The 16,953-nt window shown below is 31.2% G+C and overlaps 1 protein-coding gene across 1 annotated transcript in view; it reads left to right on the top strand.

Annotated features, from left to right (window-relative positions):
• LOC129975867 (rab11 family-interacting protein 1-like) overlaps positions 1-16,953 on the top strand; it is an 88,070-nt gene that overhangs the window by 41,540 nt on the left and 29,577 nt on the right. The window contains exon 2 of the mRNA XM_056089122.1: positions 8,417-8,455. Within this exon, the coding sequence (XP_055945097.1) occupies positions 8,417-8,455 (39 nt within the window). The remainder of the gene's footprint in view (positions 1-8,416; positions 8,456-16,953) is intronic.

Consider the following 16,953-nt stretch of genomic DNA (forward strand, 5'->3'; position numbering starts at 1 on the left):
TTGGACACTATTAACGGTGATTAATCGCCGTTAAGAGGCCAGAGATGAATCGCCAAAAACATCGCCAAGAATGACACGATAGATTCAGTAAAAATGCTAATTTCATGCTAAATATTAATATTTCGTAATTATTGTACGGCCAATGCCATGTAAGGTGTTGTTCTATGACATGACAAGCTTATTAGAGAGTATGCGAGACAGTTTTGGGATGATCACTCCCTTTGGTAATTTTTTTTTTCCTAGAATTTCAGCGCCAGAAAACTTTTTTGCCGACAATTCGGGTGTAGCAAGGAGCGTTCTTCAAGGTTTATTCATTCGTATTCTAATCAATGTGTGAAAGAGAACTTTAAGTACGTCATCGGACGGAGAATGTTGACGGAGCAGTTTCTTTCTATCTGTTGTGTTTACTGTAGGAAACAGAAAGCCAGTGAGATTTTCTTATTTTTCTGTTAACTTGATAATGTTTATTGGCTGCCATATTATCTGTAAACTGCGCCAGACAACTTGCATGTTTTTAAAAAACAAAAGTTGTTCAAAATACTTTACAAATCACACCGTTTGACCTAGAGCGCCAAATTTGGCACTTCGTTACATCGGCAAAATCTTCGAAATCGAATTTTTTGACGATGACGAAGTTTTGTATTTACATTTTTTGCGTGCTAGAATGTAAAAAATGCGATCTCTAGCTCAGATAATATGATTTTAGAAATGTAGGTCTAGGCATTCCGATTTGTAAAGTGATAATTTTTAATGTTATCTCTTGGAACATATTTTTTTTCTTTCAAATTATTGTCTTCAGGCTATCTATTTATGTATAAATTGTTTTCAGTCTCTACCAATAATAGAATTGAATATGTGGACTAGCGCTCTGCTACCAAACTTAGCACATAATTTTATGAAGAGAAAAAATTCAGTCTTAGTGCTATTTTTTTAAAATTTTAATTAATTAAAAATTAATGCAGATTTTATGTTTTTTCGCGATAACTTTCGAAAATATTTTCGTACAAAAACAATTTTTACATCATTTCCAAGTTTTAAAAAATCAACTTTCAATCATGGTAAATTAATTGCTGTAAAATTTTTAGTCTAGATTGAATTAACTTTTAAACGTATTTTTAAATATATTTCACAATAATGTTTTCATTGTTGTAAATGAAATCAAAATCGTTTTCATTGTTACATCAAATATTTGATCGCGTTATTTTTACCATTTTTGTAAGTTAAAGAAAGATACTCACAGTGCGAATATATATATATATATATATATATATATATATATATATATATATATAATATAATATAATATAATATAATATAAAGTTGCAATACTTATAAATTTAGCAAATAGATGAATCCGACATATACCCTTTTAACTACGATAAATGTCATGGAATCGGTCTTTATAAGAAACTTTTATGTACCCAATAAACAGATCATATGTAAGAAAATTAAAAATAGCACGACTTTAATATTTGACATTTTGACAGAATCATGGACATAAGGGTATGTTTAAACAATCTAAAATTAAATATGACCATTATCTCCGGGGAACCAGCTAGTTGCTGAAGGCGAAGTTTTAAATAGAATTTTGATTAATTAAAAATTGTGGGACATTTTGGCGTTTTTCTGTAATAATTTACGCAAATACTACTGTACAAAAATGATTCTTACAACCCAAAATTCATAAATTTTTTATTTTTCATTGATACCATTTTTTTTTTCATGTATGTTTTCACTATTTATCCCTGTATGCTTTCCCTATTTATTCACTAGTTTCCCTATTTATTATTATACGCAATTTTAAAAAAAAAATATTTTTACCTTATTTTATAATAATCTGTTTTATTATTGATGTAAAAGTCTAATCGTTTAAATTTTTACTACAAAAATTTCGCCCTGGTCCTTTTTTTTTTTTTTTTGTTGATAATTGAGGTAAGAAGATTTGGTTTAATTTTTTTTTTGGGGGGGGGGAGGGGGTTGAGAGATTTTATAATAAGTATGTGTTTTTGAAAAATTAATAAAATTTCATTTACTTACAATTAAGGTTTGATTTCAAAACTAAGAAACAATGAACATTTTAAATTGAATTCATTTTTTATTTCTAATATACTTAATATAGGGAAGTTTGGTATACGGTTTCTCGACCAAATTTGTAGATTTCTATTAAATTTTGAACAAATTTTGAACAGAAGAAGTCTTATCTGTCCGGCTGTTCGAATATACATTAACATGATAACTGCAATATGAAGAGAGCTATGTAGATAAAATTTGATACACAAAATTAACTTCTATAGTCTAGACACCTTTCAAATTCTGAAACAAATTCAACAAGGATTGACTGTCTCAGTCAATCCTTGTTGACTGACAGACAGTTCTGTACTTTCAAAAAAATGTAAATGCGATGACTCAGTACCCAATGACTTAAATATTTCTAATTTGATGTGAGATTTTGTGAATATAAGTGTCAAAAATTTGTTTCTATAGGTTGGGAAAACGCGTTTTAAAACCCAAATTAGATTTTTGGATATTATTAACCGCTCGTTGGTAATTAATCGCCAAATAACTCGCCAAGGATGACTTAATAGATTCAGTAAAAATGCTGAATTCCTGCCATAGGTTAACTATTTCGTAACTAATGTCACCAAACTCATACAAATCGTTCTCTTGATTAACACTTTTATTAGAGAGTAGGCAAGAAAGTTTGGGGGAGACCATTTTCTCTTTTCTCTGTTGTTGAATGAACAGAGAAAAATAACGGCAAAGCAAGTAATGCGATTCAGGTATTTACGACACATCCTTGCAACCTGAATGGATTGTGTTTTGTTTTGACATGCTACTGAAATTTCCGGATATCTTTCCTCACTTCTTCCTTTTGTTTCGCCAATTTCTTGCTCGGAAGATAAAAATGCTTAAGAATTTCGTCCGTTTTTATTTATATATTTATGAAATAAAACATCCGGAAGAGCTTTTCAAACTTTTTTTTTTTCGTCTAGAGGAAAAAATATTATAATCATAAAAAAAAAAAAAAAAAAAAAAAAAAATCAAGATTTTGATTTATCTCCTTGCTTTAGACTTCCTTGAAAGAAACGTTTTCAAATTTATATACTGTCTATTCACAACATAACTAAAAAAAAACTGGAGTGAACTAGATGAATGAAAATTGGATTTGATTTTATCACTTGAAATTATTTATTTGAGTAAAATTTTGGACTAAATATGTGGGGAGTACGGTAGATGAGACCACTGTTTATCGCTTGGTCTATTTTGTAGTTGAATTAATTAATGAATTAATAATTGAATTAATTAGTGATTATTCCAAAATGCAACTACTAGATAAATGAATATATTATCAGTTTTTTTTTTTTTTTTTTTTGTTGCTTGTTTAGTTGTTTTTTATTTTCTCGTAGATGTAGAGAAAGAATAGTAATAGTCAAAACATTCGAACTCAAGATTTTGACGAATCTCCACGTTTTAGACGACTCTCAGTTAAAAAAAAACATATTTTTCGAAAATGTCCGTCTGTCTGTCTGTTAACGTAACTCAAAAATGCTTTGAGTCAGACGATTGAAATCTGGTAAACGGTCTTTACACCAAATTTGCAGATTTCTATCAGATTTTCAGTAAAATCCGTTCACTGGAAGTTTGTCTGTTTGATTGTTCAAATATAAGTCAATACAATAATTATAAAACGAAGAAAGCTAGATAGATAAAATTCGGTACACAGATTTAACATCTATAGTGTAAACTCCCATCAAAATTTGATCCAAATCCAACTAGAAATGAACCATCTATCTGTCTGTACTTTCGGAAACATATTAGCAGAATATTTCAAAAAAAAAAAAAAAAAAAAAAAAAAAAGATTTAGATTCATTAAATCTGGTATTGGATTTTATGACCACAAGTGCAGTTTTGTGTCAAATTTTTGTCTTAATGGGTTAAGAAAATTTTTTCTAAAACTCCAATTCGATTTTTGGATACTATTAACCGCACGCCAAATAACTCGCCAAGTATGACACGATAGATTCAGTAAACATGCTAAATTCACGCCAAACGTTAATATTTCGTAACCTGTACACCAATATGTTCTGGCGCATGAAAAATTTATTAGAGAGTATGCGAGAGAGTTTTTAGGAGACCACTCCCGCTGGTTCATATAAAGGGAAAAAATATGGATGGACAGATTCTTAATGGATTCCATTCAAAATCTGTTTGAAATATCCAAATTTCAACAGACGTCTGTATACCAAATTTCGTCCATCTAGCTCAAAGTGTTTTTAAGTTATTGTGTTCATAGATAGACATAACATAACATCGCTTCATGAGCCTGCAACTATAACCAAATGGTTAATTAAACAGTGTAAGGAGCATGTGGCGTATTGGGATAAGCGAGGATAGAACCTGGGACCTTGTGGTTTGAAGCCCAGTAACATGACCACAATACAAAAGCAATTGCTCGTGTAGCGTAGCTGTTAACTGGCTTATAAGCTTTCACTACAAGCATAAAGTAGGAGTGACATCGGAGTGATGTCATGATGATTCCTGTACGGAATGATGACTCCTGTACTATCCATCGCTGTGAATATCACGACGTCTGACATTTATTGATTAAAATTTGGTAAGGGGATTTAATATTAGATTTTAAAAAAAGCCGAGAGCAATGAGCTAGTTGAGATTCAAATGAGAAATGGCAGTGGCTTTGTCGCACAAATTATCAAAGAGAAACTGAACACTTATGGCATTCAGCATAAACAGACATATATTTTTTTGTAACTAAATTCAGAAATTATTAACAAAATAAAGCTGCTAGAAATGAGAACATATATAAGCATTATTTTATGTGAAGCAGAATGCAGTTTCGAAGACGTAGATGAGACATTTTAAAATTAATTTTAATCCATCTGGAAAGCATAATTATTTACAAGCAGAGACGCGGACAAGGCACGTCCGCCACAGCGACACAAAAGTCAGAAGTCGAAAAAGAACAAAATAAATTATCCCTTGTCGTAAATAACCTGAGATTTTGATAGGGAAAATATTTCTTCATAGTGCTAATATATATTAATAAGATTCTGATGGGGATTTCTGACGCATGGCAATCACAAGTAAGGGAAACGCAGGGATCTTTTAAAAAGAATGTGCTTACTGGACATTTTCCTATCCTGTCACGCGGAGTGTGAGAATGTGTCGGCGTTTAGCCGATCCAGCAATTTTATAAAGCTTCTCTTGAATTAATTAAGTAGAGAAAGTGGCATTGGATCAAGAAATAAGAGAATGAACTTGATATGGGCTAAATTAAAATAAAACTTTGGAAATTAATTAAATTGAAATTAGAGTTAAAATATCATTATATATATAAAAGAATAGGACAAATACAAAAATGAAAATAAAAATACAAAAACAAATAAGTGTTTATGTACAAACACGAAAATAATAGAATATATATATGTTACTACTCTTGGAAAGAGTGTCCTTTAAATCTGAACAGACCTTCACTGTCTCAAATCTGACGTCGGAATTTATTGACAATTACAGTACTTTCTCCTTGTATATTTCATATACGGTAAGGTAAAACTGGTGGTAGGGGAAAAAAAATCTTTAAAAAAAATGCTTTTTTCTTTATCTATTTTTTATTTTTTTTATGGGATTTGGTTAGGACATATCCGCTTGGATTCGATGACAAGCCGCTCTTGACCTCGCCTTCGTGCTTTTCGTGTATTTTCTTCGATCATGTGTTCTCTGCGCACTCTCTCAAGGCCGACATTCGCGTGATTAGTTCGATTCCAGTTCGCTTTCCCTTGTTTTCGTGTTGCGCCTAAGGTTTTTTGAAATTGGAATGCCAGTGTACCTTGTGTTCGGACACGGGCATGCGGATGATCGTGTGCCGGGAATTTGTACTATTTTCCCACAATATTGCGGGAGAAAAATGAATTTTATTGTGTTCCAATTTGGTACATGATTAAAGTGACAGGATTTCTAAATTCGGTGCGTTCTGGAATTCGGGCGTGCGATTGGAGCGTTGTCTGGAAAGAACAAAGGGGGGGGGCATAGTTGAAACTATATTGGATAAAATAAAAAAATCAGTAAATAAAAGTTTTTTTTTTTTTTTTTTTTTTTTTGTAAGCGAAGCAATAATATAGTTGGAGGGTGATTTGCAATAAAAAAATAAATAGTGGGAATAATTTTTTTTTAGAAACAGCTTTTATGAATAATTAACTTATTATTATTTATTATGAGTTACCTATTTGAAAGTGTTGGGTTTCTATAAAATACCTTTCCCTTTTTAATGATATCTACAATTTAAACTACTGAACGAAGAGAAATCGGAATTGATATTTACAGTATGGAAAATATGGGGAAATGAATTCTGCAGTTGAAAAAAAAAATAATAACAAAAATGTTGTAGAATTTTGTCTGAGCGAAAACCTGGTCAAGAATTATAAACGAAGCACGGGAAATGGATTATACAAAATTTCATTAATCTTTCTAATGGTTGAATGTACCCATAGTGAGATGAATGATATGCATAATGAAACCCACAAAAATATACTTTTTTACATCAACAATAAGTTCTTTTACCCTCATAAAATATTTTCAGTGTGCTGTTTTAAGTGCAAGGTATTGCTTTGGCGATTTTTTGTATTATAGAATTTATTTCCTTACATTTTTCACAGTCAGTTCATTAAATTTAGTTTCATTTCGTTCATTAGTTTTAGTTGCAAAATCCTCTAAACAGGGAAAGCTATTTTACGGCTACCTGTAGAAAATGGAACAAAATTGGGCACCATTTTCAATACGCGGAAAGGAGTTGAAAATTAGAAATGCCCTGTTAAATCCATCTAATCATTCATTTTCTTTTTCCTGCCTGTCTGATTACCCAGTTTTGGAAAATAGCACTCCATCCGTTTGTCTTTGATAAAAAATAACTCAAAAACGATTTGATCTTGACAGGTGACATTTGGTGCGCGGTCTTTACACCAAATTTTGAGCAAAATCCCCTCAGAGGAAGTTTATCTGTTCGAATATAATTTAACATAATAACGACAAAACGTAGAGAGCTAGATAGATAAAATTTGATGCACATAATTAACACTTGTAGTTTAGACTCCTTTCAAATTTTGGGCCAAATCCGACAAGGAGTTGATTGTCTGTCGGTTTCTACTTTTAAAACCATGTAAACGCGATAACTCAAAAACTCAGACTTATTTTAAATGCATCAAAATTGGTGTGAGATTTTGTAACTGTTAGTGTAGATTTGTGTCCAATTTTTGTTTGAATCGGTTTGAAAAAATACATCTAAAACACAAATTTCATTTTCGGATACAATGAACCGCACTCCTAGAATGAATCGCCAAATAACTCGCCAAAAATGATAGTTATATGATTGTTACAAACCGCTTTAATGGTTTTGCAAGGGAAAAAAAAATAAAAATTCTGGCCTCGAAAAAGATATTTTAGAACTCGATTTATTTTGAGATTATCAAAAAAACTGTCGCTTTTTTTAATGTTGGCGATTGCGAAAGATGAGTCACGTGAGAGCATGATGTTTTTCTGTCGAGTTGATACCACATGACCACGTAAGAGCATGAAAAAAAAAAAATAATAATGTTCTCATATGATAATTTAAAAATTGCAGTAGTAGATTTCATTTTTTATTATTAAGTTTAAATTATTGTTAATATTTAGATTTGAAAATATTTTTTATTTCGAATAACTAGTAGGTTTTAAATAAACTGAATAGTGATATTCCAAATTTTTTAATTTCATAAATCAGTTTAATCAAAAACCAATTGTACGAATCTATCTATTATGAATGTTATCATATTTCTGGCTTTCAAAAAGTTTAATCTTTCAAAAAATGTCCATAATGGAAGCACTACTCCAATGCATTCTCCTGATACATGATAATTCAGCGGGAGAAGAATTTTGATGGATTTGTAATGACACATCGTTGCACAAAGATGCATGTTCTCACAACACTTCGTGCGCCAACCCCAACAAAATGACTACACTAATGTCTCGCAAATATGAATATCCAAGTCCTGTCGCTGTAGGCTTTTTGTCGAACCTTTGAAGAAGACTCACCCACCATGGCAAAGTGAGGAGTTCTTTTTAGGAAAACAGCATCTAACGTGTTATCATTGTTTCGCTCCTGGAATTAATATCAAGCGTGTGTAAGACATGTTTTGTTCATAATTGGATACCTAATGATGCGTGGCAACATCACCCGGAGCGTTTCGCATTCTTTTTCTTATAGAATTACTCTTCAAGTTTCGTCTCCCGCTTGAAGGTTCGCACCATTGTTTCATTTTTTTTAATGGAAGGGGGGAAGAGCCAAAAAGCATTTTATTTGATTTCTGATGCATAATGTTATCTTCATGATTTGTGATAATTATTTTCTCTTTTCTTTCCTTTTCAGTTCAGCGAGCTCGCAATCTCCAGAATAAAGGCAGGAAAGGTAAGAATTGTTTCTTGTCTCTTCTTAATGCTCGCTATTTAAGCCTGAAAATGTTGCTCGGGTGGAGTGTAAACCATTACGAACAACTGACCTGGGAAGATGTAACTGTTGATTTCCGTGTGAACTCTTTAATGGAGCGTTTTGTTCGCTTTTTTTTTTTTTACTACTAGTATTTTCTGGCGGGTTTTTTTCTATCCCTTTTTTTAAGAATTGATATTTACTCTGACCTTACCAGTTTCGAAAAGAAAGTGCCAACGTACCTTTCAGTCGCAACGTTGAAGATAGAGTTTGTAAATGAAAGTCACTCCTGAGCTACATTAAAAATCAAAATATTTTTTTTCTCTTGTGTATGGTGTATTTAAAGAATATATTGTAGTCCTCAGAATAATGTATAAAAAATAAATTAAAAATAAAATAAAATATCAGCTTCGAGTTTTTGTTGGTAATTTTTCTAGAATCCAAAGAAGAAGAAAAACTTCTCTTCGCCGTTAAATATAATATTATATCGGAAATTAGACATAATAAAAGAAAGATATGTAACTTAATGTAACTTCTAAAACCATGAACGACATGCAGCATTTTGTGACATCATACAGCAGTTTTATGATCCACGCTTTAGAACATATGGCATTTTGTAACAACATTCAAGAATCACATGTCATATACAAATTGAAGTTTGTCATAACATATTGCTGTTACATACGCTAATGAAATATGGCAGTTTGTGACAACATAAAATAATCACACATCACTTGCTAAAGCTTCATATGAAATTTTGTGACTAAGCGCAACTATCGCATGTCACTTGATCTAGCGTCATACGGCATTTTGTGACTATGCACAACACTCACATGCCACTTGACTAGTGTCATGTGGCATTTTGCGACTACGCACAGCTATCACATGTTACTTGTTCTAGGGACATGTGACATTTTGTGACTGTGCACAACGATCACATGTTACTTGCTCTAGCGGCATATGGTATTTTGTGAGTATGTTAACAATCATACACTTGCGACATAAGGTATTTCGTGACAACATACCGTAATCACGTCACACATATGAGGAATATACGTATAGCAAATAAAAACTTTGATTTTTAAATGATATATCGAGGTAAATGCACATTTTCAAATATGCAAAATTAATTATTATACTTAATACTTATTTAGTATTAAGTATGGTAATAGTACTTAGCCATAGGCAATACCTTTTACTAAATTTAATTGAATTCAAATCCTATGTTGAATTTGGAGCGAAAATAACTTTAAGTGATAATATTGCTAGATTTCTGTTCCAGTTAATACATACTTTTACAAGACTTTAAATTCCGGGCGAAAAAATGATGAAAGAAAATGTGATTTGCACCACTATAACTTTAACCCATCTAATTCAAAATCGATTTCCGCCAAACTTATGTACGGTTGATTTCATTTAAAATAAAATCAACAAAGAAAAGTGTTTATTTGAAGGGGGGGGGAGGGTTGAGAAGTTAAAGTAAAAATAAATTGCAGTTTCAGTCGTTGAACTCGATTGCAATTCTTAGCAATGTGGTTTTCATGGGAAATATTACATTACAGTTGCAAATCAATTTTCTTATCTTTTATCATTTGTTTCTTAGGAAAAGTGACAAAAGTTGAAAGCCTTTTCTTCGTACTTAAATGATCGAAAGTTAAGTTTTTGTGAAAAAAACAAGGAACTCCCCCCCCCCCCCCATGTGCATTCTGAATGGCCAATTTTACGACTTTGAAATATTATTCTCTTTTGTGTGACCTTCTAATTTTAACATTTTTCAATTTCAGTCTAGCAATCGAGAACAAAACGCACATAACTGATGTTCTTAAAACAGCCTATTGTTTCCAAAACAATATGTACTTGATATGGCCTGAGCGGAACTGGAAATAGCGGATAATTCAAAACTTCCTGTTCAGCATTCTTGCTCGTATAGACCAGGTTGTGTTTCTCTGAAGCACTCACACATTCAGAAACCATTGCAATATATTTCGTTAGGAGCTTCCTATTTTGACGGGGATTGAGGTGGGGTGCATACTTTATAAAAGAAAATGACGTTTTTTTATCTAAATTCTTGGATGTAATTCATATTTTAATAGGAAAAAATCTTTATTTTTTCTCAGAAGCAACTTATGATGCTTAGGGATTTGATTGGCTGACATTTGAACAATAGATGCTTTGAATTCAAAATGCTTATATTAGTTGATATGTATAACTAGCGGGAGTGGTCTTTCCAAAACTTTCTCGCAGACCAACTTTTTATGCCAGAGAACGCCTTACATGGTATTGCCATATAATATTTATTTTTTGGCGTGAATTTAGTATTTTTACTGAATCTGTCATGCCATCCTTGGCGAGTTATTTGACATTTAATCCCTGGCATACTGTTCTTAATATCAAAAAATCGAAATTATATTTTAGAATTGAAACAAAACCTATTGAAACAAAAAATTGATACAAAATTACATTTTTAATCACAAAAAACCATATATAATGTGATATATTTAAATCACTGCACTTTTAAATGATCCCGTGTACATGTTTCTGAAAGTATGGACTAACAGACGGTCAATCAATTTTTGGATTTAGCTCAAATTTTGATTGGTGTCTTTACTATGAATTAAGGTTTGACGGTTTTCAAACCCGGTTTAAAAAAAACCCGGTTTTTTAAAAGTAAATTTGTCACATTCGAAAACCGGTTTTTAAAGTAATAAAACCGGTTTTCCGGAACGTATGGATATTTCAATTCTTCAAAAAAAAATATCAGTTGGCACCGATTTGTCTAGCAGCTGGGGGCTTAAGGCTACGAGATGCGAATTTATTAACAAGTGCAGGTATATTTGAATTTCTGTTAAATGAACTAAAAAATTTGAACACTGAAATAAGTTTGAAGTTATCATTCTTCAGAAGAAAGAATTCAAGAAAGTAGAATTAACGACTCTTTTGCTGTATTCGCACACTTCTAGTTCAGCGAAGAAATGTAGTATACTTTCTTTATTTTCAAAAACCGAAATTATTAAGTTATCTGGAAAGATATTGTCTAGATTATTTTCAAATTCTTACGTGGAAACCGATTCTGATGAAGAGCAAATCGAAGAAACTACTCGTCAGAATAATGCTTTTTTAAAAGAAGCCATAGAAAATCAATTCATAAATTTCTTGAAGACCCTAAAAAAAAAAAAAAAAAAAACTTGCAAATCCAGAGACACTGAAAGCTGAATTTTCATTATTTGAGGCAAAGAATAAAAGAACAAAAATCTTCGATTTGTTATTTGATGCCATGAAAACTATAAAACCAAGCTCAGTAATTAGTGAACGAGTATTTTCAATTTCAGGCAATATTGTGTCCAAAATTAGCTTTAAAACTTAGCCTCCGTTCAGTCGATATTTTATGTTTTTTAAATCCTATTTTCTTAGGAAAAATTAAAATTAGTGAAAACAATATAAATATTATTCAAAATTTTTTGTTTAAGTTTTCGCTATTTTGTGTAAATAATATGTATATGTAATCTTTAATTTTATTGAATTTGATATTGATTTCGTTTTTGTTATTTTATATAACTTAGAGAAAATATTTTTCCCTATTTTATCTTTTTTGATAAAAATTCGAAAACCGGCTAAAACCGGTTTTTTTGGAAATATGGAATTCGGAAACCGGTTTTTCTAGAAGTCGGTTTTTGTATAAACCCTACTATGAATATTAAATCTGTGTACCAAATTTTATTTATCTAGTTCTCTTCATGCTGCCTTTATCTTGTTAGCTTATAATCGAATAGCCGAACAGATGGACGTCCTCTGAATGGATTTTACTCAAAATTTGATAGAAATCTGCAAATTTGGTGTAAAGATATCAAATTTCAACATTCTATCTGAAAACGTTTTTTTAGTTATCTTTGTCCCAGACGGTCATTTCGTCATCTGACCGTGGTTCAAAATTACAAGGTTCGTCCCAAAACAGCCCTAGTGTTGCTTTAAACGGGACGTTAATATAACTAAACTAAACTAAACCCAGACGATCATTTTCTAAAAATGTGTTTTTCGAATTCGGGGGGGGGGGTCTAAAACGTGGAGATTCGTTAATATCTCCTGTTCCAATTTTTTGACGATTATTATACTTTCTTCATACTGTGTACAGTAAAAAAAGTCAAATTTGGATTTTAATCATCTTACCAGAGTTTTCAGACAAGGAAGCATGTGTTTTTGATTTTTTTTAAATAGCATTTGGCTGAATTCGTAGTGGTCACTTTATCTACAAATCCCCCTGGATTACTTCTACATTAAAAAGCGCTTGCTGTTGTTGATTTAATGATAAGTTCTTGGTGTAAACATTTACATTTGGACATTGGAACTCTATTTTTTTTTTTATCTGTGAGGAATTATCTGATGTTGCAAGAAAAGTTCGCTTGTTAAAAGGATATGAATAGAATTTTACTTAACAGCTAGAGAACTTCCGAATTGTGCTTGTCTTGTATAAGTCAGCTTAAAAGAAAATTTAAGAGACGTTCTTTGTTGGAGACATTTTCACCTTTTCAGGGAATGCAAGATTAGTTATTGCTTGTCCTTCACGAGATGGCGGGTGTGAAGTAAGTGCCGCGGATTATCAGACGAGTTTATTTTGATAAATTAGGGAACATCAACGCAGTCATATTTAATACAAATTTGCTATCTCTTCGCACTCTGCTCTATGTTTCATGTCTCCTTTCCTGTTACTAAATGCACTTGTCCGTATAATGTCGAATGTAGTCTGATGCCTCTTTCTGGAAGTGATATAACTTGAATGAGCGGCGAAAACGATGAAAAAAAAAATTGAAAACATGGGAGATTAGCATTATTTAAAAATGGACAAAATATCAAAACGTCTTAATAGTTTCTAAAATAAAATCTTAACGGTATTCGTTTAAAAATATAAAACCTTCATTAAAAGCCTGCTTTCGGACAATATACAAATAAATAAATGAATTAAAATTAAACAGGGTTTTTACTTTCTCGTATTTGTAGTATAGAGAAAGTATAAAATTCGTCAGAAAATTCGAACTCGAGATTTTGACAAATCTCCGTGTTTTAGAGCTCCCTAAAATAGAAAAACACATTTTTTGGAAAATGCCTGTCTGTCTGTGACAAAGATTACTCGAAAACACTTTGATCTAGTTGGTTGAAATTTGATATATTGTCTTTAAACCGAATTAGCAGATTTCTATCAAATGGAGAATAAAATCTATCCGGCCGTTCGAATATTATTTAACCCTTTCTAGGGCCGTGGGAAGTATGCTTGCCACCAAATTTATCAATCTTTGTATGCAATTATGTAGGTTGGCATAAGTTCTGACAAATTTTTTTAGTAAAACAGAAACTAAGATACTTCAGTTCTTTTTCTCACACAGAATGATGTGTCTTGATTTGTACTTAATTATTAATTAAACAAATTAATGAATTAATCAAATTAAATTTATCTAATAAGCTAAATGAATCCCTTTTCTTATTCTAATTTCAAGCCTCAAAATATTTTAACATAATATGACTAGAAAAAAATGGCCCTTTAAAGGGTTAACACAATAATTGCAAAACGAAGAAAGGCACATAGAGAAAATTCGGTACGCAGATGTAGCATATATAGTATAGACCCCTGTGAAATTTTGAGCCAAAACTAACAACGGATTGATTGTCTTTTGGTCTGTACTCTCAAAAACATATAAAAATAAAAATTCAAATTTTTATGAAATTAAAATTTTATTAAATTAAATTAGAGGATTCAAATTTTATTAAATTAAATTCAAATTCAATTTTTTTAAATATCAAATTTAGTGCGGAATTTTGTGATGACAAGTACAGTTTTGTGTCAAATTTTGTTTCAATCGGTTGAGAAAAATGTGTCTAAAGCACAAATTGGATTTTCGGATGCTATTAACCGCATGCCAGGGATTAATCGCCAAATAGCTCGCCAAAGATGACACCATAGATTCAGTAAAAATGGTAAATTCACACCAAAAGTTAATATTTCATAACTAATATATGCCACTGCCATACAAGGCTCTCTCTATCACGACAATTGTATCAAAGAGTATGCGAGAAAGTTTGGGAAGACCGCCGTCGCTGGTTCTATCTTAGTTTTTTTTTTACTTCCTCTTATGCGAAGTATATAGAGATAAAGTATTATAATCATGAAAAATTATATTTTGGCGGATCTTGAGTGCAATTTGATGTATGTTCTACTCCAAATTTTAAATTTCTGTCAAATTTTAAACGAAATCTATTCAGAGGAAATCTGTCTGTATTAATATCTGAATATGAATGAACAGAATAACAACATGAAGGGAGCTATAGGGATAAAATTTAGTACAGAGATTTAACTTCTACAGTGTAGATATGTATTAGATTTGAGACTCAATCTGCCAATGGGTTGACCGTCTGTCGATCTGTTCATTCGTACACGTATAAAGGCGACAATTAAATATTAAAACTACTTACATAAATGAAATTTGTTTCGTAGTTTTAGCATCTAAAGTGTAGATTTTTATCTAATTTAAAATTAAATCCACATAAAGATTGACTGTCTCTCTGTTTGTACTTTCACATTTAAACGCAATAACTCAGAAACGCTATGGTTAACATAGTGAAATTTGGCACATGTTCTTGTGACTACAACTGTAGTTATGTGCCATATTTGATCATCGGAAAAAAAGACGCCCAAAATATACATTCGGTTCTCTGATTCTTGTGTATTAACAGCATCCCAACCATTTATCGCCAAAGATCGCATGCTAATAGGTTCTTTTATAACTTTATTCGCCGTTGATGTTTGGTTAATAATGCATAAGTACATTTATTTGAGAGTATGCGAGAAAGTTTTGCGGAGACCACTACCGTTGTTTTAATGTGGAAAGAAAAAACTGCAGTTAAACTTCTGACAAAGCAATTTTCTTATGATTTTGATATGTGAATCCATTACAAAGGCTCATGTGCACAATTAACAAATCAAGTGTGAAACTAGTGAAGAAGCGCTACTTAAATTTCTGTATTAATTTAAAATTTTAAAATACTCTGTCGAAGATACCATGTATTATCAGCGAGTTAATTGAAGTCTGTAATCACTATGCTAGATAATCGAACTGGTTGTCAAAAGTGTTTAGTGTAATGAAATCGTAAGTGAAATTTTCTATCGTAAGTTTAATTTTAGAAAATAAAAATCATAATTGGATGATTAATTGTATTAATTAATTTAATTAATAACATTGGTTACCGATTGAATTTTATTATAACAAAGAAAAGCATTTTTGCATAAAAAAATGGAATTAATATTAAAAATATGTTAAAGAGGAATAACGATCGAAAAATAAACTGTTTTTATTAAAATGATGTAAGAACAATGCATGAAAACGGGCTCTAATAATTTAAAAGAATTTAATAGCAACAAATTATACTATGCAGTGCACTGATAATTACACAATAACAATTCTACATTTAGCCAATACTTAAATTTACAGCTTGAACATAATTAATTCTCGAGGTCGGTAGGTTTACAGACTCACAGTCTTGCATCACAGTTAGCAGCGTACTGCCGTACTTTGAATTGGTGAGGAAGTTGGCGCTTGGTTGGCACACTGGCATTATTAGAGAGTGTTACAATACTAATTTTTGGTATTTAAGATGGAATAAAAATCGTTATCCATCGGTAATGTATCTTTGAGTTATTGTCGAAGGTGTACCATACTTCCGTCGATTTTTAATCTTTGAACATTTCGAAAAATCCTTAGCTTTTTGCTTACAAAAGTTATATCTGTACCAAATTTGGTAATTCTAAAATTCTGAGTGCCAATAGACATGCGCACTTATGCATTCAATTTTAAGAATAGTAAATATTCAGTGATGAGAAACTTGATAAAAAATTTTTTATACTGAAATTTTGTGTTTAGTAGTTTTGCTATAGTTAATTTTGCATAAAATGAAACCAATTATTTGCGATTTTTATGAATTTTCTTGCGCTAAATAAGTCTTTAAAGTATAAATCATTAATGAACGATCATATATTTTGAATTAAAAAAAATACACGCAATTTTTTTTCCTTTGCGAAAGTCGTTAAATAGCATTTTATGCAAAAGTTCACTCTTTAAGTTAAGAGTGTGTTTTTTAATTTACATATTGTTTATAATTTTTACATATTGTTTCCCATAGGAGAGATTTTTCTGTTTTGTTTAAAGAATAAATTCGCTCTCGAGTAGTTCTTAAAAAAAAAATTGTATTTGCATTGAAAAAAAAAAACATTTCATGCTCTAATTAAATGTTTTGCATTCATTTTATTATGTGACATTTCACTGCCTCGTTCATTCAACTCTTAAGACACTCGAACAGAATTTCAATTTTGTTTTCTTGTCTGTATGTGATAGTTCAGTTGCATCAACCAAATGACTCTTAACTGCATAAAGACGAAGCGCTTCGCTCTAGAAGCTTACTGCCGACAGTAACGATCGTTGTGGACTGAGCTGTTGGCT

This window comes from Argiope bruennichi, chromosome 7 (assembly GCF_947563725.1).
Source record: "Argiope bruennichi chromosome 7, qqArgBrue1.1, whole genome shotgun sequence".
In the NCBI taxonomy this organism is placed as follows: Eukaryota; Metazoa; Arthropoda; class Arachnida; order Araneae; family Araneidae; genus Argiope; species Argiope bruennichi.